The 20613-nt window shown below is 44.5% G+C and overlaps 2 protein-coding genes across 2 annotated transcripts in view; one reads left to right on the forward strand and one right to left on the reverse strand.

Moving 5' to 3' along the window:
• The first annotated feature begins 1948 nt into the window (after positions 1-1948).
• LOC115398424 (protein FAM163B-like) lies at positions 1949-4836 on the forward strand. Its single transcript, XM_030105168.1, has 3 exons — positions 1949-1985; positions 3180-3295; positions 4393-4836. The coding sequence occupies exons 2-3, from the start codon at positions 3203-3205 to the stop codon at positions 4834-4836; spliced, it is 537 nt and encodes a 178-aa protein (XP_029961028.1). The 5' UTR covers positions 1949-1985; positions 3180-3202.
• Positions 4837-12796: 7960 nt separating this feature from the next.
• Positions 12797-20613, reverse strand: part of LOC115398151 (ADAMTS-like protein 2) — a 30864-nt gene continuing 23047 nt past the window's right edge. Inside the window, exons 12-19 of the mRNA XM_030104807.1 lie at positions 16942-17045; positions 16641-16767; positions 16037-16250; positions 15484-15639; positions 14645-14815; positions 13846-14022; positions 13520-13664; positions 12797-13035 (exon numbers count right to left, since the gene is read on the reverse strand). Coding sequence (XP_029960667.1) covers positions 12908-13035; positions 13520-13664; positions 13846-14022; positions 14645-14815; positions 15484-15639; positions 16037-16250; positions 16641-16767; positions 16942-17045 — 1222 coding nt within the window. The 3' untranslated portion in view covers positions 12797-12907. The remainder of the gene's footprint in view (positions 13036-13519; positions 13665-13845; positions 14023-14644; positions 14816-15483; positions 15640-16036; positions 16251-16640; positions 16768-16941; positions 17046-20613) is intronic.

Raw genomic sequence — 20613 nt, forward strand, 5'->3', positions numbered from 1 at the left:
GAGGTTTCACAGAAGGACAAGATAACTATCCAAATACCAGAAAACGCTGCAGCAACAAAATGATGTATCTACCCTAAATTTACACTGCCTGCAGCAACCACTGGGTGTCGGATATGGATGTTTAGTCCTGATCATCAATATCAACCACTTGAAAACTGATCGAACTGCAACGAGTCACTGGAAATCTATATAACAGCCCCGAGCTGTGCAGTGGAGGGAGGAGGAGTGGTCGTCTGTAAAAATACTAAACACTGTGTGTGTGTGTGTGTGTGTGTGTGTGTGTGTGTGTGTGTGTGTGTGTGTGTGTGTGTGTGTGTGTGTGTGTGTGTGTGTGTGTGGATGGATGGATGGATGGAGCGATGCATGGACAGATGGATGATGATGGTGATGATGGCTGATTTGGACAGATTGATGTATGGATGATGGATGGATGGATGGATAGATAGTGGATGGATGTATGGATATATGGATGGATAATGAATGGATCGATGATGGATGCATGGAGTGATTGATGGACAGACTGATGGATGGACTGACAGATTGGTTAGCTTTGCTTGCAGGTGCTGAAATCCTGTACAGACGGAGCCGTCATAAACCACCCCTTCTCAAGAGGTGGAAAGGTGAGATATAAGTGAAATCAGTTTACCATTGAATTCAAATGCTACATACAAGCTGCCTGAAAATTTTTACAAATTTTAAAAATATATATTTTTGGCACCACTGAATGTTGATGAAGAAAAGATAATCTGAGGAGGTTAATACAACTTTATGATGCCTGAAGTATCAGACATGACACATTCTTGCTGTGATACGGCTGCATTTTCTAGCCACATGGACGAGATACGTATAATGTTAAATGGATTTAGTGCTCCAGCAGGACCTCAAAGTGCAATAAAACACATTCGCCAATTCACACACACACACACACACACACACACACACACACACACACACACACACACACACACACACACACACACACACACATATATCCTTATATCCTTGTGGGGACCTTCCATTGACTCCCATTCATGTCTAACTCTTAACCCTGACCCTTACCCTATCCCTAACCCACACCAAAACAAAGCGTAGCCCTAAAGAAATGTTTTTGCACTTTTACTTTTTTCAGTAACAACAACATGGCCAAGAAAACACAGTTTCCCCCCATGGGGACCCAAAAAATGTCCCCACGAGGCACATAGTGCCAGGTTTTCCTATCCTTGTGGGGACCCATGTCCCCACAAGGATAGGAAAACCCGTACGTACACACACACACACACACACACACACACACACACACACACACACACACACACACACACACACTCCAAGGGAGGCGGCTGCGTGCCAGGAGCTCGGTCCATCCGCTGGGAGCAGTTCGGGATTTGTCTCATTCAGCACTAATGTTGGAAGTGTCATGTCGGTGTGAACTTTCAGTCAGTTGAGAGTGTCTCTGTGCTGAATCTTAGCATGATCAGGCTGATGAGGAGAAGTGCGCTCGAGGAGAGCGTTGCTGCAGCTGCGCTCTGACGCACGGTCACAGGTCAGAACAGGATGAGACCGGATCGTGTAGCGCATCCATCCTGCTCTCCTTCCAACAACCTGTCCTCCAGTCTTTTGCTTCTCTAACCCTCTATCCGGACTGGAGCTCGGATTTACCACGAGGTTTGAGGATTTTATCGAGAGAGGGAGCTCTGCTGTGCCCGCGGGAGGAGGTCAGCGGGACTTCGGACTTTTTTTGTTCAGTCATTTTTTTTTTTTTTTTTACCACGTTTTAAACAAATTGTGGGAGTGCAGAAGAAATGTGAAAACAGGGCTGTGTTTTTTCATAGATCACGGCAAGTCTGGATGTTAAAAAAAAAAAAGAGAGAGAGAGAGAGAGAGCTTTGGTTCCACCTCTTCAGTTGAGAGTCAATCTGCGTCCTCCACCTGGGTGCCTCCACCGTGCGTAACGCCGCGAGCCGCTGCCGATACCGACTTGATGGGTGAGGTTCACAGTTTCTATCAACACGTCCGATACAGAGGAGACAAGCAAAGTGCGCTATAATAAGTCTTTTGAAAAAGTAGCGGACCAAGAGCGCAAAAAACATACGGACAGCAAATGAACTTCCATTGCGCACAACTTCATCACATTTTTATCATCACTTTTTATCTGTATAAACGTGTGTGTGTGTGTGTGTGTGTGTGTGTGTGTGTGTGTGTGTGTGTGTGTGTGTGTGTGTGTGTTTCTACGCCCATCAGTTCAGAGCTACTTCAAAGATCCACAGCAGTGCGACTTTTACGCACCTCGTTTTACGCACTGAGGTGCGTAAAAGTCGCACTGCTGGTTCAGAAAGAAAAAAAATCCCATGCATCCGTACACAAAAATGTAAATTAAGACTGATCACACATACAGCCTGGATAAAAAATACAATGACTGCTCCATTTCCTCCTTGGCTCAGTGCAGCAGGAGCGACAGACTGAGTCCTCCAGTTGCAGCGCTGAATAACAGATCGCTGGTCGAACTCCACCAGTTCGGGCCTCTCCAGCGATCCAGTGGCTAAAAAGTGATTTCTGTCTTTATGCTTGGTGGTTTTAGCACTGAAGGCCATGTAGTAGAGCAGGATGCTGACGAGAGTGGCCACCACCTCTGTCTACCTCTATCTTTGGCATGGAAAAACGTTTTATCACAGAAATCACCTTTGATGCGTTGATACAGCCTAGATGTGATAACTAGTTACTTTACTGTAACTGTGGCCGATTCTTATTCGAGTTACTTCAAGACACAGCAAGGCCACTGATTGATTCTAATGTTTGAGATGTCAGGTTAAAAGTTTAAAAGTGGTTAATTAAATCATCACTTGAATTTAAAAGGAACCTCATCATGAGACTTTCTGCATAATTCAGGAAGACATCGACACAGCAGACAGTGCAAACTCCACTCCGCAGAGGATCTGCTCATGTGGTCCTCTCACTGTTACTCCTGGTAGTGCAGGTTTTTGCAACCTTTGCGACCATTAGTTTTTTTCCGATTTTCCGCCATACACTGAATTTTTTCTGAAGTCAGCCAGTGATGACTTCATATCTTAAAAATCAGCTGGTCTTCAGCTGCAGAACAGTGACTGTTTCCCCGCTTCCTCAGAAAGCTACAGAAAGCCACTCCAGTCAGTTTGACGCTTCTGCCCTCCTCTTCCCTGCAGGTTGTTGATGGAGAGGATTTCGAATGTCAGCCGGGACAGTGGTCATCGCAGGAGGAATTCTGGCAGCAGTCATTTTACTGACTATCGTCGCTGTGTTGTGTTTATGTAGGTTGCAGGTATGAGTTTCTGTCTTTTGACCACAAATAAGTTCAGTATGAATGAGTCAGTGCTGATCTGTTGAGAAAAAGCACCCCTATGCCAAAAACAAGACATTACGTGCTGAAACAATTAAATAGATATTAAACTTTTCCTCAATTGTTGTCCTTTCTGAGTCATAGCATGAGGCCTTGGTTAGTCCAGAGCTCTCTCAAGCTACCGAGTTGGAATCAATCCACCCATTAGTGGCTCAGCTGAGGTGGACAGATTTGGTCCAACCAGTGAAAATCCCTGCTGAACATGAAATACAAAAGATTGTGTCTCCTGTCCAGGTGAGGGGCCTGGAGCCTTCCTCACATTATGAGAGAGAGCGAGGAAACACGATGAAAGGCCCCTCAAACAGAAACACCCTCTTCTCACGTGTAACGTCAACATATCTTTTAACAGGGAGAAACCGATAGAACCAGGCTCAGAGGAGACTTTCTGCAGAACAAGACCTTTTGCTGTTCTGGTTGGGGTTGTGTACAGAGGGTGGATGGTGTCTCTGCTTTCAGAAAATTATATCTTGAACTTTTGGTATCATCAAATAAGGACCTCCAGGTGAAAAAGTTGAGATGTTACTTGTGGTTTCTCCAGAAGACCTGGAGCAATTTGTTAAGGACATTGAACTTCTTTCCTGGAGTGGATCATGACCCCATCTGGATTAGGCTGGAAAGAAGAAAGGTTGATGGTAGAATCAGTAAACCCAATAGTTTCTTTCAGCATCTTTACAGCAAGTGTTTCATTTAGTGATTCACATATTTATGCCTGGTCAACAGTCTCTCACCCATTCCTCGTGATAGCATTGCACTGAATGAAACATTTCATTGAAAGAGCAGCTCACCACTGATGTGTGCATTGATGCTCCTGTATTTGTTACATCAACCTTGGGGCACACTGAAGAAGGACATGACAGCAGACAGATTTTTTCCTGTGATGCTGCAGTGTAATCTGGGGTTTTATACAAAGAACCTCGGTTTTTGCACCGTGCATGTCAGTCTTAACAAATGTAACAGCAACAAGTATATTTTCCCGACTGACCTGCAATTCTGGCATCTTGTGTGTGTGTCTACTGCAGTATTACTGCTGTAAAAGGGAGGAGTCTGAGAAGGAGGAAGAGGAGGAACCCGAGCTGGCCACCATGTCTCCATCTCGTCCTCTGGCTCTGTCCGCTCCTCCTTCACCTTCCACGCCGGAGCACTACAGCGAGCCCGAGACCTACCCTCCCACCTTCCTCACCGAGGCCAACGGGCCGGCCAGCTACTCCCCGCCGCCGCCGCCGCCGCGCCGCTGCCACTGCTCTCACGTCTTCTGCCCGGCGTGCGCCCGCTGCTCGCTGCCCTTCTACCTGCAGCACCCGGAAACGCTGTGCAACGGGGGCCGCAGGATCAGCTACAGGACGGTACAGCAGCAGGACCTGGAGCTGCCCATGGACTGGGCCAGTTTCTACCAGAAGCTCAACCTCATCCGCTCCATCACCATGAAGGAGGTGGTCACTCACAGCGTCAGCACTGACGTGTAGAACCAGGCACCCGGCCGGATGAAGGAAGCAGGGTGTTCTGGCCTGTAACTCTTCGTGAACTCACCATCTGTTAGTTGAAGTGGTCGCAGCATCTCATAAATAGCTTTTAGTCAGAGGTTCAACAGACCACAGCGGAGCTCTGCAAAAGGCCGAACACATATCTGAGTGTGAAACCAGCTTCTGAAAGCTTTGAACTCATTTTTGCCGGAGCTTGCTGACAGGTTTGAACTCATCGTTTGTTAACTGTTACAAGTTTGTGTTTGCTAGATATACATTGACTCCATCAGCATGCGCTGATCAGCCACAACATTATGACTGTGAACAGGTAGAGTGCATCACCTTGGTGTGCTTTATCTCCAACGGCTCCAAGGCAGCAAGTGAAGGTTCTATCGTCCACCTTGACGCATTGGAACCAAGTGTAAGCAGCAGAATTCAAAGACAAAGACCAAACTGTGATGATGGGTGGATCTGCTCCTGTGGTTTGCACTGGCTGAACTCTTCTGAAACTGGTCTGAGGAAAGAAGACCAGTGAACCAGCAGCAGGAGGAATGGCACCCAAGAAAAATTTCCTGTTGACGCTACACAGCAGCATCTTTCAGCAGGATGGTTTCGGAAAAGTTTAACGGATTTCCATCTGTGGGATCTACAAATGAGTGCAATCCAGAGAGGCTCCGCCTCGCCACGTCCACGACTTAAAGGATCTCTTACTAACATCTTGCTTCTAGACACTACAGCTGTTCTTCAGAGGCCAGTGGTGAACTGATCAGTGTCTGAGCATCAAAGTGTAACAACACCCACCTCTAGGGAGAAATTTGTATGATAATTTTCACAGTTGTCATACAGGAGTATCTTTTTTTAGGCGAGTCTGGTGAAAGTTTGGACAACTAGTATTAAAATAAATGAGTTTCAGTTATGTAGCAGGAAGAAGAGCATATCAGATGTGTTTGTGTAATGAACCAGTGGATTGAATGAACCTCTTCACACCAGAGACACTGGACACTTCCTGGACGTTTGTCACATCTGCCAGACTTAAAATGTGGAATCTCTTCCTCTTGAGGTGAAACTGTGAAAAGCTCTGCAAGTCTGGAAGTGGTGACTTTATCACTGGTTTACTCTCCTCATCCATAGCCAGTAGAAAATCTTCTGCAAATGCAACTGAAAAAAATGTCCTTAACAATATTTCTATCTTGTCCAGTTGATTTTTGCAAAATGAAACGACTTTAGTTCCATGAGAACTTTTTGTATTCATGAGGCAGTCAAAAATGGAGGTGCCAGTATTCAGAGTCAGCTGGTTAAAAGCTTAAGGGAAAATGTATTTCAATCAAAACCGATCTCTGTGACCATGCCACATTTCCACTGTCAGTGTAATCTGATCCAATTCCAACTTTTTCTCTTTGTGTGTCACAGCTCGGATCTGCTTTTGGACGATGCAAGCAGGAAAAAGATACATGCATTCAGAGATTTTGAGATGTTGTGAAGAAGAAGCATGGAGGCCATCTGAATGGAGCACAGTGGTCAGCTGAAGAAAAGGAGGAAATAACTACAGCAGTGGGCTGTGAGCTGCCGTTGGGGGGACTGTGGTGCAAGGGATTATGGGATGCGATTTTTTGGGACCTCTCGTCTAAGTTTATTGTAATTACGCCTGTTGTTTTTGTGTTTATTTTTGTTTGATCACCCGTTGTTCAAACTCTGCCCAGAGCAGGTTATATTATAACTGTAACACCATGAGTGACAGGCGTGTTGCAGCCGATCACACAACACTTTGTTGTATGAAGTCTTTAAGTTCATGTTAATAAAGTCCAGGTTCTAAGTTTCAGTTGAAAATCTCAGTAATCCATTCATAACACGTCTTGCCAGAACTACAAAATGTATAAGCTGCTATTCTGGCTCTTTTCCTCCGTCTCCACTTCAAAAAAAAAAAAAAAAAAAAAAAAACTGAAAAAGTGAGGTGATCTTTATATTGGGCTTTTCAGAAAAATGAGATATCTGCTCTTCTTCTTCATCTAAATCTCAATAAACACAATCTGATCCAGTTTACATTCCAGTGAAGTAAAATTCGCCCAAACATGCAGATAATGGTTAAAAAATAGAGCAACACAGTGATCACCTGGAAAAAGTTTCTTAAATGTAAAATTAATCATGTCCACAGTTCTGAGGATAATCTTAATCTGCAGCTGAGATTATAATAACTGTCAAGATGCTAGCACACAGTGACCGAGAGCAGAAGATGACGAACAAAAAAGATTAATCTGAGGAGATTGTTCTGTGGCCTCAAAGTGGTTTATCAACATGGACGAAAGAGGGAATGATTACTGAGTGAGAACTATAAAGAGACAATGATCCTGGCCAGAACTGTTCTTCAGCTGGAGTCTCCAAAGAGCTCAACATCCCCGATACTGAGTTCAAATATGCTCTGACCTGGAAAAGCTGAACTTTGCAAAGATCTCAGATGAGGAACATTTTGATATCAAGATGATGAACATGTAGACTGAAGTCTCTGCTGGACAAAGGTCCTGACTGAATCTCATCTGTGTTCAGTAGTGTCAGCAAGAGATTCCTTTTCTGCTTTTTTCTGTACTGAATGTTGATACTGTGTGTCTGCTGAGCAGCAGTCACACTGAAGGGCTGTCTGTGAGGGATCTGCTGAACTGCCATTCATAAACTCAACATTCAAAGAGCTTTGCTTCAGACCACGTTCAGGTCCAATCTGGAATATTGAGCATGTAGAGGGAAAACTGAGGCTCTGTTTCAAATGAATGTTTGTTGTTTTTGTGTTTTCATTTCAGGAAAGGTCCATGTTTACATGGCAATGGCAGAAACACTGTATATAGTTTACATGTTGAGCCAAGAGTTGCTGCTTTTGTTTGGCTTGTAAAACCACATGCTGGAGAGAACAAGCCGCTTTCAGTATTAACAACAGGAGAACACAGACGACCGAGTGGGATTGTGGTGACTGTCAGCTGCAAGGGTATTGATACAGCAGCCCAGTTGGATCCGGACCAGAGTCCATTTCAGGGACTTTCTGGGACTGTCTGCGTCCTCATATGTGAAAGCTCCCCTGAACTCTGGTCCACATCAAATAAGGTAACTCTGGTCCCCTTGAAAACACAATGAGCCATGTCCCATCAGGCTTTACTTCCTCTCTGGTCGCTGTTGGTTAACAGTTAGGGTTAGGGTTTGAGCTCCCAAACGTTGCATGACGTTGTCCAGGAAGTTTGGTCCACTTTCAAAAGTACAGTGTGAACACAACCAAACCAAATGAGAGAACGCTACTAAACACTGTCGAACCCTGACCATAAAGTTACTACGGCCGTTTCCCCCATTTCCACAGAGACCAACCATTTTCAAAAAATTGTGTTTTCAGATTCATGTTCTCACTTGAACTATCGCCGTATAAAAAGACCTTATGTTGAGCAAAATATAAAAATAAAGCAATTCCGTTTTTCTTTCAAGCAGTGTTCTGCCAGCTGGTGTAAACAAAGAATCAATGGTCCCACCCGCTGCTCTGGGTCGACACGCCGTACCTGACTGGACTGTATGTCGGTACCTTCAGTGTACAGTAAGAAATAGTGATTATAGAATAATTTTGATGGTATAGTATTATTTATGAGTAACTTGAGAAAACTATTCCAGAATCTGTCAGCACCCTGCTGTTCGGTTTTTTAGTCTGGAGTCTTCATGGTTTGTTTTACCAGTGTGCTCACTGGTCTGGTTCATGTCTCGTATCTTTCCACGAACACTTCTTCTCCTCACAGTTTGTCCGCCCTCCATGTCTCACCTTGAGTGTTCATCCCAGCTGTTTTCTTGTCTTGTTAGTTTGTCATCATATTTCAGGTCCTTTCTGTTGACCACGTTTTGGGTTGCTGTTTTTTGTAATTCTACCTGCTGGAATAGCCCTCCATGTACCAAACTCTGCTTGTGTTTGAATAAAAATGAACCAAGTCTGCATTCGAGTGGCGCATTTAGGTCCTTACATTCAATGAAACACCGCTATACACCTGATCTAGACGCTAAGTGAATGTCGAGTTAATGTTTAAAGGTCCCATATTTCGCTAAATTCACTTTACAATGGTTATCTAACAATAATCTGTGTCCCCCATAGCTTGTGTATGAGGCTCCAAAACGTAAAATCTGTTATATCCCTCATGTCTTAGCAAATGTGTGCTCAAAACAGGCGATGCAGGGATTTTTCCCTTTGTGATGCCATGCAGTGAAATGACCACTCCCTCTGGCAGAAGGTACTCGAACGCTACTGGAAAACAGACATGGCAAAGGCACAAACAATTAAAGACAGTTGCTCTGCTGGTGGGTGCATCAGTGAATAGGCATGAGCGTTTAAAGGTCCAGACACACAAACAGCCTGGCTGCACGGTGGCGCTCTTGCCTCACAGCAAAAAGGTCCTGGGTTCAAATACCGGCCGGGGCTTGAGGCCTTTCTGTGTGGAGTTTGCATGTTCTCCCCGTGTGCGCGTGGGTTCCCCCCGGGTTCTCTGGCTTCCTCCCATGATCCAAAAACATGCATGTCAGGTTAATTGGTCACCCTAAATTGCCCCTAGGTGTGAGTGTGTGTGTGTGTGTGTGTGTGTGTGTGTGTGTGTGTGTGTGTGTGTGTGTGTGTGTGTGTGTGTGTGTGTGTGTGTGTGTGTGTGTGTGAATGGTTGTTTGTCTATGTGTTAGCCCGACGACAGACTGGAGATCTGTCCAGGTTGTACCCCGCCCTCACCCGCAGCAGCTGGGATCAACTGCAGCCACCTGCGACCCTGAAAAGGAGTAAGCGGTCTAGAAAATGAATGAACACAAACAGCCTGTTCTCAGTAGAACTCACTACAGAGACTTTTAAACTGGCTGAAATTCAGGACCAAGGCTGATTTGGGGAAATACACTCAGTGTTGTTGGACCTTTGACACGTATGTGAAATTGTTGAAAAGCTGTATTATGTGGGACATTTTATTTTCGGATCCATTGCTGCCCGATGCCCTCAAGTTTCAACAGTAGACTGAAGGACATGAACTAAACTCAATAACAGCAGCTGTAATGACTTTTCTGCAACATAAAATTCACAACAGTGGAACAAAATGCATGTGTCTTTGACAGACTAAGTCACCCTTCAACTATTAAACACACTGGATTTACTGTGTTTGGTAAAACTTAAGCAAAGCCCCTGAGAAATATGGCCCCCGTCCAAATGAGCAAGGAAATATGAATATTTGGTACAGCCTTCAACTCTAACCTGCATGTATGAACCCATGGAAGTTCTCTGTTGTTGTTATGCTGTTGGGGTTAGGGTTGCAATTCCTAACTCCAACCTTTACCCCCAACCATGCTGGGAACATCTGACTTGAACTCTACAAAAAACTATGAGGAATGGACAACAGCACATCAGGAGTATGATTCTGCTCCTGTTATAGGTGCAAACCTTCAAGGGGTTTGCAGATGAGGGTTAGACTTGTTCAAATGATCAGAATGAGCACAATACCACTTGGAAGGACCGTGTCCATATTTCCGAAGGTACAAATCTCCATAAAATCCAATGTTGTAAAATACTAACACCCCCTTTTCTGATCAAAGCTGAGACTTGGCATGTATCTGTAGGATCTTATTATCTGGTGAGAGGTGCGAACACACCTTTAGGAAGGTCAGAGACTTCATACAAACACAACAGGGGCAAATAGGTCATTTCAATTGTTATTTAATTGAATTATAAATTGATATAGGAGTCAGGTTTTAAGTTTACTGTCAACAGTACAGTCTCGTTTTGTACAAAGAGGTATCATTTATATAAAAACTCAGTACACAATAGTTTAACATGAGACAGGTGAATACATTTCAACCAAACTTCAAGTGTCAGGAATTCTTCTGTGCTGGGATCCTCCATCACACACAGAGCAGAACTGGCAGATCATTCGGTCTGATGAAGAACCAGCAGCTGGCTTCAGGACTACAACGCTATTGAGAATGTGCTACGACGAATAAATAGAGTTTGGCACCAAGTGGAAGGTGGTGGAAAAGATTATGGAGTTTTATTTCCCAATGGAACATAAAGACACTGAAACAGAAAGGCATTTAAATAATATTCCAATTAAGAAAATTAAATAATATTCCATAAATGGTATCTGAATTAAATATTCTCGTCATGCAGTATATTTAAAGGAGAAATAATTTAATAGATCTTTTCAGAGCAGCGATAGACGATATGAGAGAACTGCTGACTGAAGATGGAGGTCTGTAAACTCCACTCTGTTCAAGAGCCGACAGAGACAAATGGAAATCATCCTGAGAGAGAAGGCACAGTTCTCTGTTGTGATGAACTGCTGTCTTGATTTGAAGCTGAGGGTTAACAGATCAGGGAAGACGTAAGTCTGTGATTCAGGTTAGACTATAACAGAAAGTATTTGTTGAGCCCAGGCGGAAATTAGTCATGAAATCAATCATAATATTCAGGGATGCACTAGTACTGATAGCAGTATCATATTATGGGGTCTCAAATTGCACTCATTCTCATGAAAGCTCCCCAACACAACCCAATGAGTGACTGAACTACCGGAGACATGTTGACCAGCAGAAATGGCCCAGTGTAACACCACAGTGAGTCCAGTAAGTCTGAGTGATTTATTCAAATAGAAGACTATAGAAACAATAATAATAATAATAATAATAATAATAATAATAATAATAATAATGATAAATTCACCGATTATTTCAGATTACATTCCTAAATGTACTTTCCCTGTAGATTACACTCCCTACAAGTAGCAGCTCAACCTTCACCCAGAAGCACTGAGTTGACTGTCTAAAATAAAGAACTATTATTTGCGTTATATAGTTGTAATCCATTAACTTTATAGTCTTTCTTTTTGAAATGCATAAACACACAGGTGTGTCCAGTAAATTTTAAGGATTATAACTTGGTGTTGGTCTGGTGACCATGCTGTGATTCCAGTCTTTATTGATAGTGTCAGTAAATACGCTGATGATCCCTTCGTCTCATGTTATGTTTCTTTACCGATAAGCATGCTGTTTCTGGTGAAATCATGTGTGATAACACCACACGTGCGAAGCTGAACCTACAAAAGAAATGTGTGTCCGCTGCCAATCCCTGGTGTGAGCGGAGCATTGCTGTGGTTGGTTTAAGGGAGAAAGGAAAAGGACTGAGAACAGAGTCCAGGTGAAAACACGATGTTGTGACAATTAGACTTGAAAGACGGGTCACCAGCTCAGCCTAGATGTTAGCAGTCAATCATGTCATTTTTCTGGTAGACAGTGAACCTCCGCGCACTGGGAACACTCCAGGAGACTGCAGGTATAAAGATCGGATGCAGTTGTTGTCAAACTCACTGACATCCACCCATGTGTTCACTGTACTGCCCTGAACTCCTTTGGTCGACCTGCTGTCTCACTGACCCCACTAACAGGCGTCACAGTGAAGAGATGATCAGTCTCATTTACCTGTCAACACTCACACGGTTATCTTGGTCAATGTACAATTGACACAAACGATTAACTATTTGGCTGAAGACTGTGGTGATAGATGGCAGAAGGGTTTGCTTGTTTCCAGGTCTCACACAATTTCTTTTTATACATTTTGGTTTCAGCTCTAACTGAACTTTAAAACAAAGTAGGAAAAAGAGGTTCCCTGTAAAAGTTGAGGACATGATGTGGCTACACTGAATAGCAGCGAAGTCCCCCTCTAATCAAAAAGAATATGCATGAGTAATGCTGTCAATGTGCAAACAAGGTACCAATGAGCCAGTTTCACATGATCATTAGCATCATTTTACAAGTTCTAACATTCAAAGCTAATTAAAGCTAACAGAACTTTGGTTAGTAACACAGAGGTGTGTCATAAACAGATCACTGAACTAGTTAGTCACCTGTGTGTCCATGAGAACGTGGACATTATGTTGACGACTGACAAATGACTTGATGATTTTTTTGACCATTCAGCTGATAGATGGGCCAATGGAAGTAAAAGGAATCCAAGGAGTGGACTCTGGGGTTGACTTTAACTGCTGGATGGGTGAGGGTTTCCGGCAGACTTCAGCTGGGTTGAGAGAGGCTGTGCAGGACCAGGCTAGGAGGACGGGGGTCGGCTGGTGCGGCAGGAGTGGCAGCAGGCCTTGCTGTAATACCAGTGGCTGCAGAGGTTGACCTTCAGAGCCAGCAGACAGTTGGTGGAGGGTCGATCCTGGCAGTTCTCATCTGGGACAGGACAAACCCGCCATGGCATGAATGAAGATGAAGGACTTTGAACAGTCTGGTCAGGACTAGATCTGACAGACACGGAGTTTCTTTAGGATGAAGCCTCACTTGAGGTGAACTCAGAGAGCGCTACAGGATGGAAGGTCAGACTTTTGATAAAGCTTGCAGCTGGTTCTGGACCATTTTCTAGTGAAACTGTTACAAGTTTAGTCTGCTAACAGACCTAAACAATGGAGATTCTTTCCTCTGTGCTCTCTCTCTCTCTCTCTCTCTCTTTCAGTCTATCTATCTGTGTTAAGACTTGCAGGCAGCTTTATCTCAGTTTCTTGCACCTTAAATACTACAGTAATTAAGATTAAACTAAAAAACATGAACATTGCATGATGTCAATTTGCCTCAGTTTCAGCTCTGTGACGCCTGATGTTACCATGCATTACTGCCTGGAGACGTAAGCCCCTCCCCCTGTGGTGTGGGGGGAGTTTACCTGGTGGTTCTGTTGGGCAGGGCTGCAAGGTGCACGTCTGTTTGGCCACTGGCTTGGTGAGGGGGTCACAGCCTCGGACCAGCTCCCTGTCCTGGTAACATTTCACGTCCCGCATGCGCACTCCCACTCCACAGGTTTTTGTGCACTGAGGAAACAGAAGAAGGCACGTTCACTCTGCCTGCTGCAGATTAGCATCAAGACCGGGAACCTCTGAGTGTGTTTTGCTGAACATTAGTAGGATGAGCATTCCTCCAGGATGTCCAGAGTTCTTCTCACAGGTGTTCCTATTGCTGCCTGAGCTGAACAGCTCCATCTCATGGACTCACCTCAGACCAAGGGGTCGTGTACCATTTGAAGCAGGGTCTTTCAAAGCAGGTATTTTCCTCCTCGGGCTTGTTGCTGTCTCCACACGCTTCCTCGTCAAAGATCTGGAACTTTCCTCCGTTGATGCCCACACACAGAACGACCCTCTGCTTCACACCGCGACCGCAGGTCGTGTTGCACTGAAGGAAAAAAAATGCAATCGAGGGATGATTAAAGCATAAATTCATGACTTATGATTTAGCCTTGAACACATGTTGTAATGACCCTCCTTTTTTTTGCCAATAAAAGAAATAAAGCCTCAGATTTCAAAGGATGCACTTCAAATAAAGACCAATAACAACTGAAAATCAAAATGAGGGTTCAAGAATTTAATGATTTTCCATCTGGGATTAATAAAAATATTGTTTGCTTTGTTATAAGCATTAGTCAGATGTGTCAGAGCTGCTAAATGTCCACAGTGAGACCAGTACCGACACCGGCACCACCACCAGCGTACTCAAATTCATGAAAAGATCCTCAATACAGCTATAGATGCAGATGTAAATTGGAGCCTTCACTCTGTTGGTGGTGACGTAGCATGGGCAGAGAGGCTGAGTGGAGGTGGTTCACAGCCAAGCACAGCCTCCGCATACCGTTTGACTATGGAGTTATCCTCCATCCTAATTTATAATTAGGATTTTTTTCACATTCAATAAGCACTCGTGTCGAAAATGGAGATCAACCAGGAGCTAGAGGTTAGTGCTGGTACTTGTACTGGTCCTTTGGAGGAGTGGTTTGAGTGCGTCGCGGACGGGAGCTCACCCTCTTCCAGTCCTGGCTCAGCCAGTGCGGAGCACAGTCTCTCTCCCCACAGGGGTGAATGGACAGCGGCTTGTCCTCCAGGGAGCACTGGTTCTCAGGAACCACACGGCCCTCTGGAGCCTTACAGTACACGTGTCGCACCATCTTCCCCTGGCCACACGCTCCTGAACACTGCATCAGAGGTAGGGTCAAAGGTCACAAGAGAGTGTCTACAATCAGAACACTGCTGAAACAAATTGAGGGAAATAGGTGCTTTCCTCACAGATGATAAATAAGAGAAATTAAGCATGTGGGCTTCCTTCAGGCAGTCTGGATTCTTCCCAGTGTCCAAAAACATGCATGCGAGGTTAATTCATGATTCTAAACTTGCCTCTCAGTGGGTGTGTGTGGTTTTCTATCTCTGTGTGTCTGTCATGTGATGGACAGGAGAGTTGTCCAGAATTCATACAGAGATAAAGGATTTCAAAAAAGAAGAACCAGAAATCACTTTGACCTCCGAGGTAATAGTGAAGCCATTAATCAGGTGAAATCAGATGAGTTCTTGACTCTCGGGGGAACAAGTGGCTGTCTGACTGGTTCTGACTCCTCCTCTGAGTCTGGTTCTACAGAGAGTCTCCTCTGAGTCTGTTCTGCAGGTTTATTCCTGTTTAAAGCGTGTTTTTCCTTTCCTCCGTCCCCTCTGCTTGCTCGTGTGAAATAATTGTTTTTTCCTCTGTAAAAGTGCCTTGAAATGACTGTGTTGTATTTGTCACTATAGAAATAAAGCGCTGAATTGAACCGGACTGAGGCGCTGTGCCCTGCATGCTAACGTGCAGCACTGAGCAGCCGTCAGGACTCACAGGCCCCCACTCGGACACAGTCCAGTGGCGCTCGCAGGGCGGACCGGTGCAGTTCTTCACATTGGGAGGTTTGGTCATCGGGTCACATGGTCGGGTCTCATCAGAGCAGCGAACGTCACGGTTCACCTGAGCTTTTTGGCCACATTTAGCAGGACACTGGATCAAAGAGCAGGACATGAGCTGACATCAGTATCAGCCAGCAGACAGAAAACATGCTGTATCACCATGAAGCAGTGAAGCAGGCTCATAACAAGTCCAGTAGAAGAACATCTCAAAGTGAAGTCGCACTGAGATTCTGGAAGAGCTATGGACAAATACATATATCATACAGATATGTTTAAGATCATTATCTTATCAATACTGTGTGTCGATAATAACTGCCAGATCTTTAGCTTGAAAACAGCACAGCAGACATCTGAAAATAGTCCATCTTAAAGTTGGATATTGTTTTCATAGGCATTTAATACACAACATGTATACAACCAATTAAAAGAGGAATGAAAGAACAAAAGTGGTGCGCCATAAAGTCTTCATGTCAGCCTCACTCTCCCACCTCAGTCCACTCTGCCACCTCCCACTGTGGACCGCAGGCTGGACTCTTGCAGGCTCGTCTCTCGGCTGGTCTCTCCAGGTCGGCCATGTTGCAGAGGTCGCTGTAGACCGAGCTGTCCAGGCCCGGGGACAGCATCTTCCAGCAGCGGACCTGACGGAACTGGAAGCCCTCCCCACACGTCCGCGAGCACTCGCTCCAGCTGCTCGCCTCCCATCTGAACACACACATCCCTCACACTCCACATCACACTGGAGCAACTCAAAACACTGGAAGGTGACCAAACGGTTGACTTTCATCATCAACCCGTTCAAATTGAAATGAAATTTAAAATGACTTCTGTAGAATTTATAGTTTTTGAACTGAATATCATATCTTATATATCACATCATGTATCACAATTTAAAATAATAATGGCCTACAGTTCAAGGAAATCTAAATTTGATCGACAGACGGATGGATGGATGGAAGAATGGGTGGCATATCTTCGGCCTCTGTATAACATTTCTTTCTGCTCAGCCTGCCTGTGTTGTGTTCCCTTCATATTTCCCTCCATGGACTCGGCATCGGTTTCATTTGAAAGTCCCTGGTTTGGGGTGGATGGTACCTGGGCTGACATTCTCTTCCAATGCAGAAGTTGTGGACCGGTTCCGGTCTGGTCAGAGCATCACAGTACATATCGTGCACCTCCACACCATCGTAACGGACACATGAGACGAAAGACTTTGACACTCCTAGACAGGAATGAAGAAAATCACAGCATGAAGGCAGTTTGTTTCTCAAGACTTTTGTGCCTCAGCGTCATGCCATTTCCACCTTCAGTCACCTCATCTTTACAAATACATTCTAACTGCTTCAGACACTAGCTTTATTTACAATTTTAGCATACTGATGGGGTTTCATTTCACCTATGGAGCAGGTCATGCTGCAGGGTTCCTGAGAGGACAGCTTCCAGCGGTACATGTCGGCAGCACTCAGCTTCAGGTTTTTCTGGTGGATCCTTTGGCTCAACCTGTCACACACCAGGACAAAGAGAAGAGCCTGAAAAGCAGCTGTGGCAGTTTTTGGCCTTACTGGTCTACATTTGAGGTCTACGCTTCTCCAGACAGACAAAATGTTGCACTGAGAGGAGGGCTGACGGGAAGTCATCCATCAGCGCCCTCTCATATTGGTTTATCCTCACTGGGAAGCTGTTGAATGTAAAATGTAAAACATTCAACTGTTTGAGGCCATGAGACGCTCATTAGTAACTTTGAGGAGAGCTATGAGGAGCTCTGAAACCTGAGAGAAAAGACTCCAACAGGTCATTTGTATATAAATGGTCTCAAAGCTGATCTTCAACAACTTTCTCTAGGATTTGAGAAATGAAGGGAAGGTTGGATATTGACCCATAACTTACGAGAACAACACCTGGATGAGGAAGAAGTTTAACAACAGCAACCTTTAAGACCTCTGGTACATAACCTGTCCCTAAAGATAAGTTGATCTGAGCTAGTACTGATTACTAATCAGGGGAAAAATGTCTTCAAACAGACTAACCAGATTGGCTCTAACAAACATGATGTTGCTTTTGAAGAAGAACTCAGAGAGCAAAACAGGGTGGAAGCTGGAGAACTAGAAATCAGATTCTACTGACAAATCTACTGATAAAGAAGATGCGATTAAATATATATCTGTTTGTCTTCCATCTACAGAAAGTACCAAAGCGACAAACTACAGTTCTGGAAAAAAAAAAGTCTTCTGTTCCTGTATCTCATGTGATCGAATGTAACTGTCATGTGATGCAGATCGGTTTTGTCTTCTGTTTCATTCCTCAGACGTGTGAAGAGTCCAGTATGTTGCTGTGTCACTTTAGCCTGTATCAGGCTCACGTCTCTTCAGACTCTCTCTACTTTTTCATGGAGAGCTGCAGACATGTGAAGACATGTCTGAGGCTTCGGACAGCTCCAGCTGATTCAACAGCCACGGCCAAGCAGACACACTTTATTTTTTCATCACATCACATAAAAGTCCTCGCCACATTCTTCTCATAACACCAGTTGCTCCCTCTGCCAGACGTTTATTTGAAAATCCCAGGCGCTTAGAGTTATACCCCACCAGCAGGTCAGACTGATTCCCGCACTACATTTTCTTCTCTTGGGTGAATCCAATCTGCCAGCACATTTCCCTGTTTGCATCATATTTCTCATTTTGCTTGCAAATACCTTCAATTATTTATTCCTAAGTGTGGTTGTGTTCCTGCCCTCCTCTCCTCTGCTGTCTGTGTGTGTCTTTGGATGCTTTATAGCTGCTGGCTGCTGGATGGCTGAAGCCGTGTTTAGACATCGAGCCAAGAGGCCAATGTGAATTATAAATGTAATAAATGTTAGGAAAAAACCTGCCAGCTCTCCTGGTTTCCCTGCTGCAGTGACCGTATATCTGCCTGTCAGCCCTTGCCTGCATGAATAATTCATTTCATCCTGCTGTTCACCTGCTGGTCGACGCAAACGATGTATAATTGACACTTATAATAAATCACAATCCAGTTCTTTGCATGAACTGATGATTGCATTCAGTCCAAGTCCAGTGAAGGAGTGGTAATCCAGGGTTTTTAGTATAAAAATTTCTTGAAAATAGCCTAAAAACATTGCATTTCACTTGAGAATTGTCTTTAACAATTGGAAGTTATCTACTGTTCCTGACTGAGAGACACAGACACTCCATATATAAAGCTATGGTGTGTGAGTGATGTGTAATATGAGGTGTAAATAAATGTGAGGAACAGTGAGTCTGTGATGAAGCCTCAGTTCACCTCTTCGCTGAACCTTTCAGGAGTGAATGTGCTCGAAAGGGATCTTCAGCACATACAATTCTGTCCAATTCTTTCAGATATTTGCAGCGATCAGAAACTACAGATGCGCCACATAAAGGAAGAGAACTTCGTCATGTTAAGAGTAACACCAGACTCGTCATGTGAAGAAACTGTGAACAAAAGAAAGTCCCGCTGCAACAGAAGCTTCTGTTCATGTAAACAATGAACCTCAAAAAAGGATTTATGAAGGTCTTCCTTCAAAGCTCACGGACTGGTGGCGTGTCTCCAAAGACACAGCGTTGAACATTACCAACTCCTCCCTAACCTTCAGAAGAAACCCCCTAACCACACACAACTTGAACAGCGTTCAAACCATCATCAAGGTCAACGTGACCAAGTGGTTCCACCACCTTCACACCCAGAAGCAGCGCTCTGCATCCCAGCCACTGCATCCCAGGCTGGACTCACAGTTTGGACAGAGCAGCTGACTGGCATGTTTCTCCTTCTCAGTGTGCTTTCTCTACGAGAAGCGGAGCACCATGCTGAAATGACTGGCATCCCACTGCCCTCTCATCCCCATTTCCCCGGACCACCGAAACAACACCTGAAGGCATCATTCTGACCAACCTGCCCGATCTGTGAAAGAGACATGACCTGAAGCAGCCCGAACAAACAACACCGACAAGACCAAGAGCTGACTGAAGGTCAAGGGAGGTGACGAGGGGATTCTTTCACCAGGAAACCTGGACTGAACTGCACTGTCACTGCTGGATCCCTCTCCAGGGTTAACCGTCCTACGATACTGGTTCACTCATTCCGGGGGTAAAGCTCTGCTGAGTAGTTAACAAATATAAAAGCTCTGCATCCTGACCAGTCAGATCTCTTGGAAAATACCCTGCCCATTCCTAGAAGGTCCTGGTTGTTGTGCAGATAGTGAGAGGAGAAGAGGAGGGAAAGAGTATTTTAGGAGGGATTATTCCTTTTGGCATAATAAGATAAAGCCTTGTCACTGCGCTTTGAAGGCAGTTTTAGTTCTTGTTCTTCTTTTGCTCTCTTTTCAGCTTCATGAGGATTACATCTGAAATAATGAGTTTCATCATAAAGGTCACACATGGCAGAACTGCAGACACAGGAATTTATGTTATCATTATGTTATTTTTTAAAGCACAGCTACTGGTGCCATCATGGTGGGGAATGAATATTCCAGTGGACGGAGAGCCCAGCCTCAAAAGAACTGAATGGAAAATCTAAACTAAAGGAAGAACACTGAGGAAGCTCCGCCACAAACATCTGCGCTGCAATAAAGACAAACTGACTGATCAGAATGCTGTTCGTTTGGATTGTCTCTTGAATTAATATTTTATAATCTCACCAAGCTGCACATTAACAGAGTCAGCAATTTTCTCCCAGCATTCCTTCCTGGCTTTTACTGTGGCAGCAGTGTTGCTTCAGTCCTGGATGACGTGTTTTTAATTCTTCATATTGTTTGAAGCTGTCTGCTCCTCCATGGGGAAGGAAGCTGCTCTGCTGGGTTTGTGATTGGTCAGACGCTGCAAACTCCGCCCCTTTGATGTGATCGCGCAGGATCAGAAAGGCCTGGGCTGAATTTCCAAGTTGATAACCTGCTTCGTAGTATGAAGGGTTGCAAATGTCTGGATAACGGAGAAATATTCCGGGTAACAGGCAACAGGAAGTTTCCCATTTGTTAACGATCTGCTGGAGCTCAGAGATGAGCAGAGGAGCTACTGAAGACCTTCATCAGACCAGTACAATGAAGACAGCAGGTGCA

This window comes from Salarias fasciatus, chromosome 12, assembly GCF_902148845.1.
Source record: "Salarias fasciatus chromosome 12, fSalaFa1.1, whole genome shotgun sequence".
NCBI classification, from domain to species: domain Eukaryota; kingdom Metazoa; phylum Chordata; class Actinopteri; order Blenniiformes; family Blenniidae; genus Salarias; species Salarias fasciatus.